Source organism: Neopelma chrysocephalum, unplaced genomic scaffold, assembly GCF_003984885.1.
Source record: "Neopelma chrysocephalum unplaced genomic scaffold, ASM398488v2 Primary Assembly neopelma1_22, whole genome shotgun sequence".
Taxonomy (NCBI): Eukaryota; Metazoa; Chordata; class Aves; order Passeriformes; family Pipridae; genus Neopelma; species Neopelma chrysocephalum.
In genome coordinates, this window is record NW_020897689.1 from 26,641 (window position 1) to 39,374 (window position 12,734).

The following is a 12,734-nucleotide window of genomic DNA, read 5'->3' on the forward strand; positions in this document are numbered from 1 at the left end:
GGGGGGAGACAGAAATTACTGTTTTGGCAATGTACCACATTTATGTTGACTTAAACCAATTATTAAATTATTATGCTTGCAAAATAAATAAATAAATAGATTATTCTGTAGCTGGATCATCTTGCTGAACTGGCTGTACCCTGTGTTGCGTAAGCACAAGTGTTGGTGGTGGAAGGTGTAGGATGAAGGGTGGATTGTGGAAACTTTTTTTTTTTTGTAATTGTCTTGGAGCTACACCTATTGTTTCAGCTCAAAGTCTATATGTATCATTAATATCCAGGCTTTCCTCTTTCTGTGATTTCTCATCCAAGAAGTAGCTCTGCAGCATTTAACATCCTGCTTTGCAGACGCTGCTGAGCTCTTTGGGCTGGAAGTCAGCTTAAAGAAGACAGAAGTTCTGTATCAACCCGCATCTCAGGAAGTGTTCCACCATCCCCATATCACCATTGGCAAATCAGAGCTTAAGTCAGTCCAGCAGTTTAATTACCTAGGTAGCCTCATCTGCTCGGGTGGTAAGATTGACAGGGAGATAGACAACAGGTTAGCAAAGGCATATAGTGCTTTCGGAAAGCTTCATAAAAGAGTTTGGTGAAATAAACACTTGAAGAAAAGTACAAAGATCAGTGTTTACAGAGCCATGGTTCTGTCTACTCTCTTATATGGATCCGAATCATGGGTCATCTACCGTCACCACCTGCGACTCCTAGAACGCTTCCATCAACGCTGTCTCCGCACAATCCTAAACATCCACTGGTCAGATTATGTGACTAATACGTCTGTTCTTGAACAAGCAGCAGTCACAAGTATTGAGGCCATGTTGCTGAGAACACAGCTGCGTTGGGCAGGGCACGTCTCCAGGATGAAGGACCACCGCCTCCCTAAGATCCTGCTTTATGGTGAACTTGCCACTGGCTGCTGCAAGAGAGGAGCCCCGAAGAAAAGATACAAGGACTCCCTGAAGCAACATCTCAGCCTTGGCCATATCGATCAACATAACTGGTCTACTCTGGCCTCCAATCGGGAGGTCTGGAGACACACCATCTATAACGCTGCTGATGTTTTTGAGAAAGCACGTAGGATCACTCTTGAGGAGAAAAGACAACGCAGAAAGAATCGAGCCTTGCAGAATATACCATCTAAGGAGTCTTTCTGCTGTGCCTTTTGCAACCGGACGTGCCTATCTCGTATTGGCCTTTTTAGCCACCAGTGCGCTTGTAACAAACGGGGGTAGAGCCCTTCCCAAATCTTTGTTCGCGAAGCCTAGCCATGATGACTGGTATGACCTTAGGCTGATGAGCAGAGCTATTTTAAAAAGGAAAAAAAAAAAGGAAGGAAAAAATCTTGGTTGGCAGCCAGCTTCATTTTTTACAAGGGTTATTTTACAGTCATGCAGAACAATATGTAATTCAGACATTCCATCAGGCACTTGCTCAAAAGAAAACTTTATAGCAGTATTTTGCTATAATTATTTGAGTGTGGAAACTCTCTAACAACATTAAGAGTAAGGTGATAGAATGATACAAGTTTAGGTAGGTCTAATATAAGGAGTTGCTGCATCTGGTAGCCCATTATAGAGGAGACTGCTGCAGCTCCCTGTGGCCAGGACCATAAAGATGTATCCCTAAGAGGCACATGTGCACACTGTATGTGTATATACAGCCAGACATCAAAAAATGCAGCACTTGCACAAATACAAGCAGCTTCAGTGGCCTCATCCTTTCCCTTCACTGGCTGACTGTGATGAAAACTGTTTGTGGGGAATACTTATGTACATGACATGGATCCAGCAGCAAGTGGCCTTAAATTCTTATTCTGCTCAGTTACTGGTCTCTGGATCCCCTCGTCTCCCAGTTGTCTCACAAACATGCACTGGGTCTCTCTGGCAGCTGGTCTGGGTTTATGACCTTGCCAGTGGCCAGTCACCAGGTGTCCTGGTGTCCCTCCAGCAGCCAAATCTCAGACCTTCTGGTCTCTGCAGTATCTGGCCCAGACTCACAGTCGCTCCAATTCTTGACTCCCAAGCCTATTGCCTGTCTAGTCCGGCTTGGTGTTTGCCAGAGGTCACACACACACAGGTATCCAGGCAGTGTGCCTGGGTTCCAGTCTCTCTGCTTGCCAGTGCCTTCAGCACCTGGCCCGCTATGACCTGTGGTACAACTCCAGCTGCTGACATATACGCTTCCATACATTGTTATGCAGAATGAAGATTCCCCTCACACAGGAAAATAGTTTACTACAAATGTAGTGTAACAAGAAGATAGTACAATCTGCAATGATCAGGTGCAGGGCATGGCTGAACAACTATACTGAGCAGCTACCTGTTTACATGCACCTGGTCCCTCTTATGCCTTTTTCCCCCCCCAGTATCTTCTTATGCTTGTTCTGTTCCAAACCACTTCCATGGTTTACCCTCCCTTGTCTTGTCTTCATTTCTTCCTCTAAATATCCTATACTGGCTTCTGCAATCCCAAAATACTATTCCTGGCATCTCACAATGAGTCCCAACCCAGTGGGCAGTAAGCCCTTCCTTCAGTCTGCAAGGTGGCCTAGAGAGAGCCTCTTCTCGGAACTTGTCCCTCTAGGTTGCACCCACGGCCCTGGGAGCAGCCAAACTGAGAGCTTGGTTTCTTTCATTTGGGTTATGTGGGTTCCTCTGCCTGACACTTTTCACTTGTGCTCCTTGTGTCTGCGGGGAGGAGCCTTTAATCACAGAGCCTAACAGTGACTTCTTTTTGTCACTAAAAAATCAAGAGACTGGGCGGGCACTGCACAACTGCTTCAACAGGGGATGGTACAGCTTGCCTCTGACTATTTAATTCTAATACGGCCAGAGCCTAAACTACCTGAAGCACATCCAATTTTTTTTTTTTTTTGGTTACAGAAGAACAACAAAGTGCATAAATTAGGGGGAAAAAAAGGATAGCCACCACCCTTGTACTCTTAATATTAGTAAAGTGCAAAGTGAGAGGAAATAGGGAAGGATTAGGTGTTTAAAAGTGGTGGTTTTCATATAGTGCTTCTAACCACAAGAGTATTTGGTTTCTCAAATTTGAGTATAATAGGCTTCAGACTATAAAATGCTTTATTTAATCTTGGTTTGAAAGCAATTCCAGCAAAGTGGACTGGTCCCAATTTCGTTGGGTGGTACAGGAAAGCCAAGTCTCAGAAAGGGTTCCAGAAGTGCTTGTTATTCTAAATGCTAATTGATTTTCAGCAGTTAAAAGTCTCCTTTTGTTTAATGTGAATTTCTTGTTTTGAATGTGGCTTGTGTCTGCTTTGGGTTTTCTCCCCTTAGAGCAAACAAGTTTATACCTAGATCTTTATAGCCTTAGGATATTTCAAGCTATATAATTATTTCTCTTTCCTCCCCCCCGCCCCCCCGCCCTGCTTCTAGGCTCCCTTGTTTTCAAGGCTGAACATGTTAAGCTTAGGAAGCTGTTGCCACTATCTCAAATGGTGTTTGTTTCCACCCTCCGGACTCTTTCAGTGGAGTACGTAATTTTTCAAACTTAGTTTTTGCTTTTCGTGTTTGAGAGCACCTCTCCTTCCATCTGCAGATTTTTCCTCTTTCTCCCATTTGTTGATTTAGTTTAGACCACACAGATGTAAAGCCTTGCATGCGTTTTTATGTGAAGACTTGGCTTAAGGCGATACGTTGTTGAGCAGACATTAGGAATGCAGGCACGTCTTGCTAACAAAAATCAGATTTTTTTTATCCTGAAAGAATGCTGGATGTGTTATAATAGAAGTCGTTTGTTTGCTGGTGGATATTAGAAGATCCCGGTACCCGCACGCTGTAACGCACTCGGTGAATTCGTCACGACTCGGCCTCAGCCCTTGTGGCTCCTCGCAGCCCGCGGCCGAGGGGCGATGCCGCGGGCCGGGGCGAGCCGCGAGCCGCCTCAGGGCCGGCGCGGCGGCGCTCGGGGCCCGCTCGCACCGGGGCGTTCGTGCCGCTCCCGCCGGTGCCGAAGCCTGGCCGGGGAGCGCAGCGGGCTCTTTAAGAAGCCCCCGTGTCGGTGGCTGTCGCCGGCTGCCAAGTGCGGGAGAAGCCGAGCTTTGCGGCGAAGCCCGAGCGTAACCAGCCGGCTGGGGGAGATGCCGCCCCGCGGTGACTGACAGCAGGACCAGCTCTATGCAAATGGCGCCGGGGGCTCTGCCGGGGCTCTCTCCACACGCCGCCGCCTCTCGCCTCCCGCGCCCCGTAACGCGCCGCGCCTCGCACAAAGCAATTGTTGCTTTTTTGGGGGACGTCGTTTTACACGTAAAATCATCTCCAGCACGGTTTCAGTTTGAGATACGTGTGAGGGAGCTGGGGAGATGTGTCAGAGCTTGTTACTCAAGCTAAATTAGGTAATTTTTAGCTGGGTAACGTGCTAATCTTTAAACCTTTATGTTTCTAAATCCTGCGTATGTCTGGTCTCTTCATACAAAAGTGTATTTTGCTTGTTTCTTCTCGCCTTCTTCAGTCTGAAGCCTTATGTAGGTCAGGCTTGGCTTAAGCAGATTTCCTGAACCTGCGTCAGCTTAAGCTGAAGGAATTTTAATAAACCCTCCCTTGTAGGCGTGGGCCTAAATGAGACTAGCCTAGTTAAGCCTGATCTTTTTCTGTTTGTGAAAAAGAGCTGAGCAGAGCTAGGGGCTGCATGGTGGCTCCAGGAACGGCTTCCTTAATTCAAAGGTAACAATGGTTGGGAAGGCCAGATCTTCTAATTTTACCTTATCTGAAAAGCTCGATTTGCTAAAACTCGTGAAGCCGTATGTTAAAATTCTCGAGGAACATACCAATAAGCATTCTGTAATAGTGGAAAAAAACAAATGCTGGGATATCATAGCTGATAACTACAATGCCATCGGAGTAGATCGCCCTCCTCGTACTGCACAGGGCCTGCGCACGCTGTACAAGAGGCTCAAAGAATATGCCAAACAGGAGCTATTGCAGCAAAAGGAGACTCACTCAGATTGTCAAAGCAGCATTTCCGAGCCAACCAAGAAAGTTGTGGAGATGATTCCACAGATTTCCAATGTGTGTTTAAGAGACAGGAGCGGTGTTCAAAGGTGAGACAATTCTTTTTACTTTGTTACTGAATGAAAATTATGGCGCCTCCTATCTACTATGTAACGCTTTTGCTTGTGCTCAGGCTCCTAGAGGAAATGTTTATCAGAGAAAATTCCCAAATGGGGAACAATGACAAAAATAATACTGCTTTTGTTTTATGGGAAGCTTTATGGTGACTTAGCACTGCATTCTTTTTTTTTTTTGTTCAGCTCTCTTTCAAAGCTTGTTTCAGAGTCTTTGTCATACTCTGGAAAGTGAGGGTTAAGAGAGAATCAAAGGGAAACAGTAGCTCCAACCTCTACCCCTCCCCTACCTTTTAATAGGCAGATTATTCAAACACTGGCAAAGTGATGGCTATTCTCCTCCATTTAAGGTAATACTGCAGTCATTTTGCAACATATGGAACTGTTAGCAGTTCATATAGGATATTTAATAAAGTTAGTTCCCAGAGCTAAGAAACCTCACTCACACATCTTTTTTCTTTCATTTACTCTGGTGTTTGTATGTTACATTTTAGTTGATTCCAACCCTTTAAAAAAAAAAAAAGACTCCACACTGCAGTGCCTTTGTGAGTGCAAATGTTTTTTTAAATTACACTTTTCTTGCATTGACGGTGGTTCCCTGAAGCTGGAGCAAAGCTAATTGAAGTCTAAACTCCAAGCAGTTCTGTGTCTTACATGAGGTAGTTTAAATACAGAGAGAAACTAAGAGGTACAGCACTAGAAGTTTTTTTTTTTCCCTTTTTTTTTGGTAGGTTATTTTTTTTTTTTACTGCTCAGTAAAGTGAGACACACTGTCTAGATTTGAGCCAGACATAATACAGGCAGGCAGCGTTCAGGCTTTCTCCCACAGCTGGCTAATGCCCCTCATATCTGACTTGCAACACTCTGCTGGTTCTGTATTGGTCCTTGAGGGATCAAAAAATGCCTGGGTCAGGTTTTGGTTTCTCCAGATACAAAAACTAAGCTTGGGGGGGGCGGGGTGGGGAGTCAAATAACTCCCCAGCAACCTTGAGAAAGCTCTGATTTTTCTTATTTTCCCAAGCAGATTAATGGGAAGCAAACTTTCCATATTTTAATCAGATGTACTGACAGTGGGTGCAGCAGCGTAACACTCTAAGAAAACCTGGCATGCGCACACTTGCTGAATTGGACTCATGGTGCCACTGGTTGAACTGAATGGTAACAATTGTCTAAATCCCAACATGCCAGATGCTCTAAAAATATGCTGTTGTGGGTCCTTTGCGTAAAGAAGTCTAAAGCAACTGGGCTGTGCTGCTGCTCCTGGTGAATGCCCCTGGAGGAACCATTCCAAAGAATTCTCTGGAACAAAACGAGGCTTTTAATTGCGCTAATAAAGGTTGCAGTGTCTTGACTACCAACTGTTGTAAGGAGGGGAGAGAAAAAATAGTGTGAGAACTTTGGTTTGTAGATCGGCTTATAAAAAGCACTGACGCTTTTAGTGAATGATTAAGAGCTAATGATCTCCATAGTTTGTCTCCTATAATTTAAACAATTTTAGCAATTCTTTATGGGTCTGGGAACACTGACTTGATTATTGCTTGCCCAAAATGGTTCATCTTAGGAACAACCACTACACTGTGTCCTGAAAGAAAACAATATAATTTAAAAGATTATTTTTTTTCCTTCCCAAACACATCATTGTTTGATACTTCTAATTTTAACTCTGAGTTGCATTTTACCCTAGTTTTATAAACCCTGTGCTGGGTTTTAACTCCCTGGGATGTGGCTTATGTTTTGTAGGAGGGAAATACAACTTAAAATGAGTCCAAATTCTTAATCGCACCTTTAAGCAATTTCTAGCTCACTGTGATTAAGCAAAACCTGGTGAATCATGGGTGCCTGCAGGGTTATAAACACCATGCCCCAATTGTGGTAACTGTTGTTTGTCTTTCTTTCAGTCAAGTTGTCAGAAACCACATTAGTAACCACCATACAGGCAGCTCTTTTGTTTCTCAATTCTTTCTTTCTCTATTTGCTGTCTAATTGTTTTCCTCTTAAGAGGCTGACTAAGGGGAAAAAAAAGCCTCATCAGAGTTACCTGAAGATTTGATAGTTTTTTAGTTCTGTGTGGATTACACTTTGAGAGATGGATTTTTTTCACTGCTTGGAGGCTCTAGTCTATGTTAGACTAAATCTTACCTTTCTTTCTTCTATTTAACCTCTCTCACTTTCTCTTTCTGCTCTCTCTCCGTTTCCTTTTGTCAGAATGACCTGCTTCTCCTGCTGGTTGTTTCCTATTTTCTCAGGCTAGAAGCTGGCCAGGAGCCAGCAAATAAGAAGGAGGGAAGCTGTATTAGAAGCCGCAGTTGGGAAGAAGGAGGAAACCCAGAATTACAGTCAGCAGTAAAAAAAGTGAAAATTTGTCTTCAGAATAATGCTTTCGATGCTCAATAAGAGGAGTAAAAGGAATGTGAGAAAGAAGTATATAGGAAAAGGTGAAGCTTTGTGGCATGAGGAAGAGGCAGTAAGGGGATATAATTGATACTCCATAGGCAGCTCAGGTAACAGTCAACAGAATTAAGATTATCTTGGCGTTTTCTTTGGGGGATTAAGGAAAGGTCAGTTTTCAATACCTGCTTCAGATGGACTGTTTTCAGGGTTTTTTTAAAGAATCTTTAGTTAAAATAGTTTGTGTGGTTGACAGGCTTAATTTTTTGAAAATACATTGCTCTGACCCTGATGAACTTTTTTACAACTGGTTATTGAGAGGCTTTCGTGCTTTTATTCTAGCATGAATTCTAGCATTGAATCTAGTATTTTCATGTTAATGGATGGCAGGCTAGTCAGAGTCCTTTGGAAATTGCAACCATGACTGCTTATTTCTTTTAAACCAAGAGTTTTGAAGACCATGGGATATCTAGAAGTTATGATCATGCCACATTTTTATTAAGGAGTTAGTGCATTTACATGAGAATAGGAAGTACAAATTACATTTCTTCTTGCTTCTGGGAATTTGAACCCAATCTATTACTAACCAGGACAGTGTTTTAATAATCAAATAGTGTGTGGATTGTAGGGCTTTCGAGACATTTAAAAAGTGTAAAAAACCCACCTTCTACCCTCCCAGTTTAATAGAGAGCAGCTTGGGTTCTTGTGTTGGGGAGCGCCCGTGAATATTCTGTTAATCACGGATCCACTCACTGCCTTTAACTGCTAGTTAAGTAGTGGCAGCCTAGTTTTCAAAGAGTTGGGAAGTGTCTCAAATCTGCAACCACCAGTTAGAGACCCTGTTTTAGGCAACCATGGCCATGAGGGTGCACTGGCTTCGCTGTCAATACCAAGTTAATATATTTCTGTTCCCATGTTACACTATACTGCCTTCCCAGTCATGCTGCAAGTATTTATTCTTTGCAGATCTGTACTGTAATAGATCAAGAAGCTGATCTGGCTTAAAAAAGCATTACCTGAATAAAGGAGTGATGTGCAGAAGTGTAGGGTTTCAAGCACAACTGATGGTAGAGAAGTGTCAGGAACAGCTTGAACCCTTATTATCATCAAAGCCAATGCAATGTCAAATCATGATTTGAGATGCTGCTGACTCAGGAGTTTACACAAAGACAGATGAGTAAAGTGGCTGTTGTTCTTTTGAAAAGAAATGCACAGAACCATAGGCTTTCTTAATGGAAACACTTCAGTGTCTTCTCTTGAAACTTCAGAAAAATTTTAAGATTGCCAAATCAATGAGAAGGAGCAGGGATTAGCTTGATTCCCAAATTGACTGGCTAAGTCATCATTTGGGCTCTGGTTTCTTCTCCCAAGGCTCTTTGTGTAATTTTATTTAGTGATTATTGTACCTTTTAAAAAAACCCCAAATACTTGGGTGCATGAGTCAGAAACAGGGAGCATATTAGAACAGAGGGAGATTAATAAGTCTATGAGATGGAAATATTTCTCTCCATTCAATCTCAATTAATCTCCTTGTAAAATCATATTATGTATTATATGAACTCTTTCCTCTGTTACTTTCATGACTTGGTGCTTGGGTTTTTTTATATTTTCATGTCACTAATAGCCTTCCTTGCTTCTCCAGTGCCAGAAGGGCCTCCCAAGGGGAGTTCTCTATTGGCCATACTGCCTTTATAGCGATAGATTCTGAATGTGACATGGCTGTGTCTGTGTCACATTCTGTGTCTGTGGAAAGAGAGAGGGGTACAGGTGGTGTTCAAGCAATGAAGTAGAGGGTCCCAGGCATAGATAGCAGAGTAGTATTCAAATGAAGTTTTGGTTACTTACAGCTATGCCTTTCCAAATAGTTTTTAATGGATTATTTAAATATGATTTTGTGTGTTCTAGTGCTAGTATCGATAAAGAAACAATTGCTGGTACCAGTTCACCACAGGCAATGTTGAATCACCATCCTGCGACTGTCATGATGGACTTGCAATCGGAAGAGGATGTCAAACCTCCTCCTTCTTTGATTATAGACTCGCAGCAAAATGAGAACTTAGAACAAGAGGAAGAACACCAGCTGGTGCGTATTATGGAAAGGTCTCCTTCAACATCAGTATCTTCAGTTGATATGAGAGTGGTGATGTCTCCATCCCCTGTACCAAGAAGAGATGAGTTTTTTAGGCTTGAGGTTGGAGAACGCTTTAGACCGATGTGTAGTTATGACCCACAGATGTTACAAATGCTGAAAGAAGAACATGAGATAATATTAGAAAACCAAAGAAAAATTGGTCTTTATGTCCAAGAAAAAAGGGATGGTTTGAAAAGAAAGCAGCAACTGGAAGAAGAACTGTTGCGAACAAAAATCAAAGTAGAGAAGCTGAAGGCAATACGACTACGGCATGATCTGCCAGAATACAGCAATATCTAAATATTTTATTACTTCTGTCATATTCTTTGATACACTTAATAATAAATGCAGAATTGCTCCTTATGTTAATATGGATGGATCAAAATCTGGGCTTGAGACGTGAAAGCATATTTTCCACATTGTTGTTTATGTACCTTAGAAAAATACCTCGTATGCGTTTGAATGCACCAACTCTTCTGGTCTAAAGTAGTCAAATCCTGTACATTTATGTGTTTAGATTGATAAAAATCCAAACTTTTAAAATATTTCCACTTATCTCCATTGGAGTAGTGATGAGCTAATGAAATTTAGTCAGGTCTTGTTAAAATTTTGTTCATATGCATTGTTTTTTCAAATAATCATCTTTACTATCTTAATGAAATAAGATTGTATAAATACTTAATAAATACGTATAAGAAGGAGAAATAAGAGGTTATGTTTAAATGTCTTATTCTTTTCAAGTTGGTAAATCTTACGACAGTGGTGAGATTTTGCTGACGTATCAGCTTGGAAAACAAAATTACTGGATTGTTATATTTTTTTAATGTTCAGTAGACAGTTGAATAAATGTACATATTTTTAAAAGTTAATACTTTTTAATTGTTTCCAGTGGAGGAGTGTTTCCATAGGATATTATCAAAATAGAGACAATGAATGCAACACTTGGTTTTTAAAACTGCATGCATGTGTAATTTGTGTGTACAGTTACCATGATCGTATATTCAGTTATAGTAATTATACTGGTGATCAACCACATAAATGTCTGACTTCCTCTTTTGCATGCATAATTACTACAGTGCATGTGCAACCAAGACAGTTGCAGGTGCCTTTGATCAGTATGACTAGGACTATAAGCTACTGAAAAGAAATCCTTTCTGTATGTAAATAACATGTGACTTGAAATCAACAGAGGATTCTGTATTATTCTGGGTACCTTTTATAGATGCTGTTGTTCTGATCTTTCAATTAGTTTCAAATAAAAAGCCCCAAATAAAAGTAAAATTGATTCTTCTGTCTATCCTAGTAGCAGCTGTTTCCTCTGTAGTTGTGATCAACGTTCATAACTGGAAGAAAAATATCTGGAAAACATCAGTCCCAGATGATTCATTTCTTCATAATTCTAAGTCCTGCCTGTTATGAATGGATCCACAACTGCCTTAGACCTCTGGCTCCTTATTCCCCATAACAATACTTTCCCCTTCCTCTAACCTTTAGCACAAGAAAAGGAAATGAAGCACAGAATCAAGGAAAAAGAGAGAACAAAGGAGATGTAATTCCTCCTGTGCCTCCCATCTCAGAGGGCCCCAACAACAGAATGAACAAAAGCAATAGGAAGGAGACTGTTTCTTCCTTGCTCCTGTCACCAGTGTTTTCCCAAATTTGCTTCCTTCTCCACACCCACAGAACCTCAGCATGCAAGCATGAGGCATTGATCTGCATCAGCAGATTCTGAATGAGGTAAGCTCCTCTTGTGTCTTCTGAGTGAACCAGGTTACCTTTGTAGCTACAGGGATAGGTGCTTATGGAAAACTATGAAGAATGGGAGCATGTGAGTTTAATTGAAGGGCTAGTGGAGCTTCAAGAATTGTGATTAAATTTTGTGATAGTGGACAAGATAATTGATTTTGACTGTCAGGGCCCGGGATAACTTTAACAGGTTACTGGTAGGAAAAGTTGAGGAAGCAAGTCTTTTGTTTACAAACCGAGGAAAAATACAGAACAGTGAAAACAGATGTTGGCAATACGGAGTTCCCTAATACTTTTTCAGTTATTTTCTAGAGAAGAGAGCACTCTAAGTGTCTTGAGAATTTTTGTATGCGCTGAAAATTATGGTGCCTGGAAAAGTGGCCGTCATTTCTGTACAGTCCTTGGCTTTCTGCTGTATTTTTTAGTTCAAGGACATCGATCTGTTTTTGTGTAGCTGGAAACATTTCAACGAGACATTCACTTCCCTGAGTTCACAAGAATCAAAATGCTGCCTTTAATAAATAAATAAGAATTTTATTTGTTCTACTTCTCAGAAATAGGAAACAACACCGAATTATCTGCCCTCATCTTGTAGTTTGGAAATGTCTGATCTTATCCTTTTAGTTGAAAATCAGAATTCTGGTTTCCAGTGGTAAGGAATTAATTTCTATTTCTTGTTTCTGTTCTTAGATATTATGCAAATGAAGAAGTTTTTAATAGTTCAGAAAATAATTCCCATACAACTCATTGTCTTGCAGTGGTTTTGAATTACAGCTAGTCCTATGCTGACCACCAAAATACTCTAGAGACTTAAGAATATTTTCTGTTGATGCTAGATGAAGAGATGAAGAGGTGACCTCCAGGGTTTCTATTGGCATGGTATTTTTATTTCGAGGACTAGAACCAGAGGAATTTCCAGTCTTGGAAAGCTTACAGTCTTTTCTGAACTGGCAGGCAAAGTAGTTGCAAAAATAGGACTCTGAGTAGAGCAAAGTCTCTCTTGTGTTCTTGGTGTTGGAAGGGGAGGAATGCAAATGAGTAAAGAAATAAAATACACCAACCTGGTCAGAACTGTGCTCTTATGGTCAGTGTTCTTCCACGTTTGGTTGTTCTGGCTTTGTCTCATTTGTTAGTGAAAAGCCTTTCATTCTTATCTGCAGGCAGCAGCTCTAGTTCAGAGGTCTCTCATGCTTCTTGTTTGCTTTGTTCTCAGTTTTGTTTCTTTTGGTTTTTGGGGAGCTTGGGGAAGGGGGAGACATCTGTTGATTCCCCTTGGAGCTTGCTCATTTCTTTACTAGTGAGGTGGTGTTTTATTTCCTTTCACTATAGACATGTTTCCTCCTTTAGTGACATTATATTGCTCTCAGAGCAGTGTGTTGCTGACTAT

At 41.4% G+C, this 12,734-nt stretch overlaps 2 protein-coding genes across 4 annotated transcripts in view; both read left to right on the forward strand.

Annotated features, from left to right (window-relative positions):
- Positions 1–12,734, forward strand: part of RAD54B (RAD54 homolog B) — a 65,899-nt gene that overhangs the window by 14,748 nt on the left and 38,417 nt on the right. Inside the window, exon 1 of one of the 3 annotated variants that reach the window (XM_027676688.1) lies at positions 10,996–11,338. The exons of the other annotated variants lie outside the window; for them this stretch is intronic. The gene's annotated coding sequence lies outside the window, so the exon portion shown is untranslated. Of the gene's footprint in view, positions 1–10,995; positions 11,339–12,734 lie in introns of those variants that run through there. 3 annotated transcript variants of the gene reach the window in all.
- On the forward strand, positions 3,970–10,897 carry FSBP (fibrinogen silencer binding protein). Its single transcript, XM_027676808.1, has 2 exons — positions 3,970–5,058; positions 9,376–10,897. Exons 1-2 carry the CDS (start codon positions 4,688–4,690, stop codon positions 9,899–9,901), a joined length of 897 nt encoding a protein of 298 aa, XP_027532609.1. The 5' UTR covers positions 3,970–4,687; the 3' UTR covers positions 9,902–10,897.

Bases quoted from the DNA above. Each gene is read 5' to 3' on its own strand.
- FSBP (XM_027676808.1), top strand. From the start codon at position 4,688: ATGGTTGGGAAGGCCAGATCTTCTAATTTTACCTTATCTGAAAAGCTC. The intron at 5,059-9,375 runs GTGAGACAATTC...TGTGTGTTCTAG, and splicing joins GACAGGAGCGGTGTTCAAAG to TGCTAGTATCGATAAAGAAA.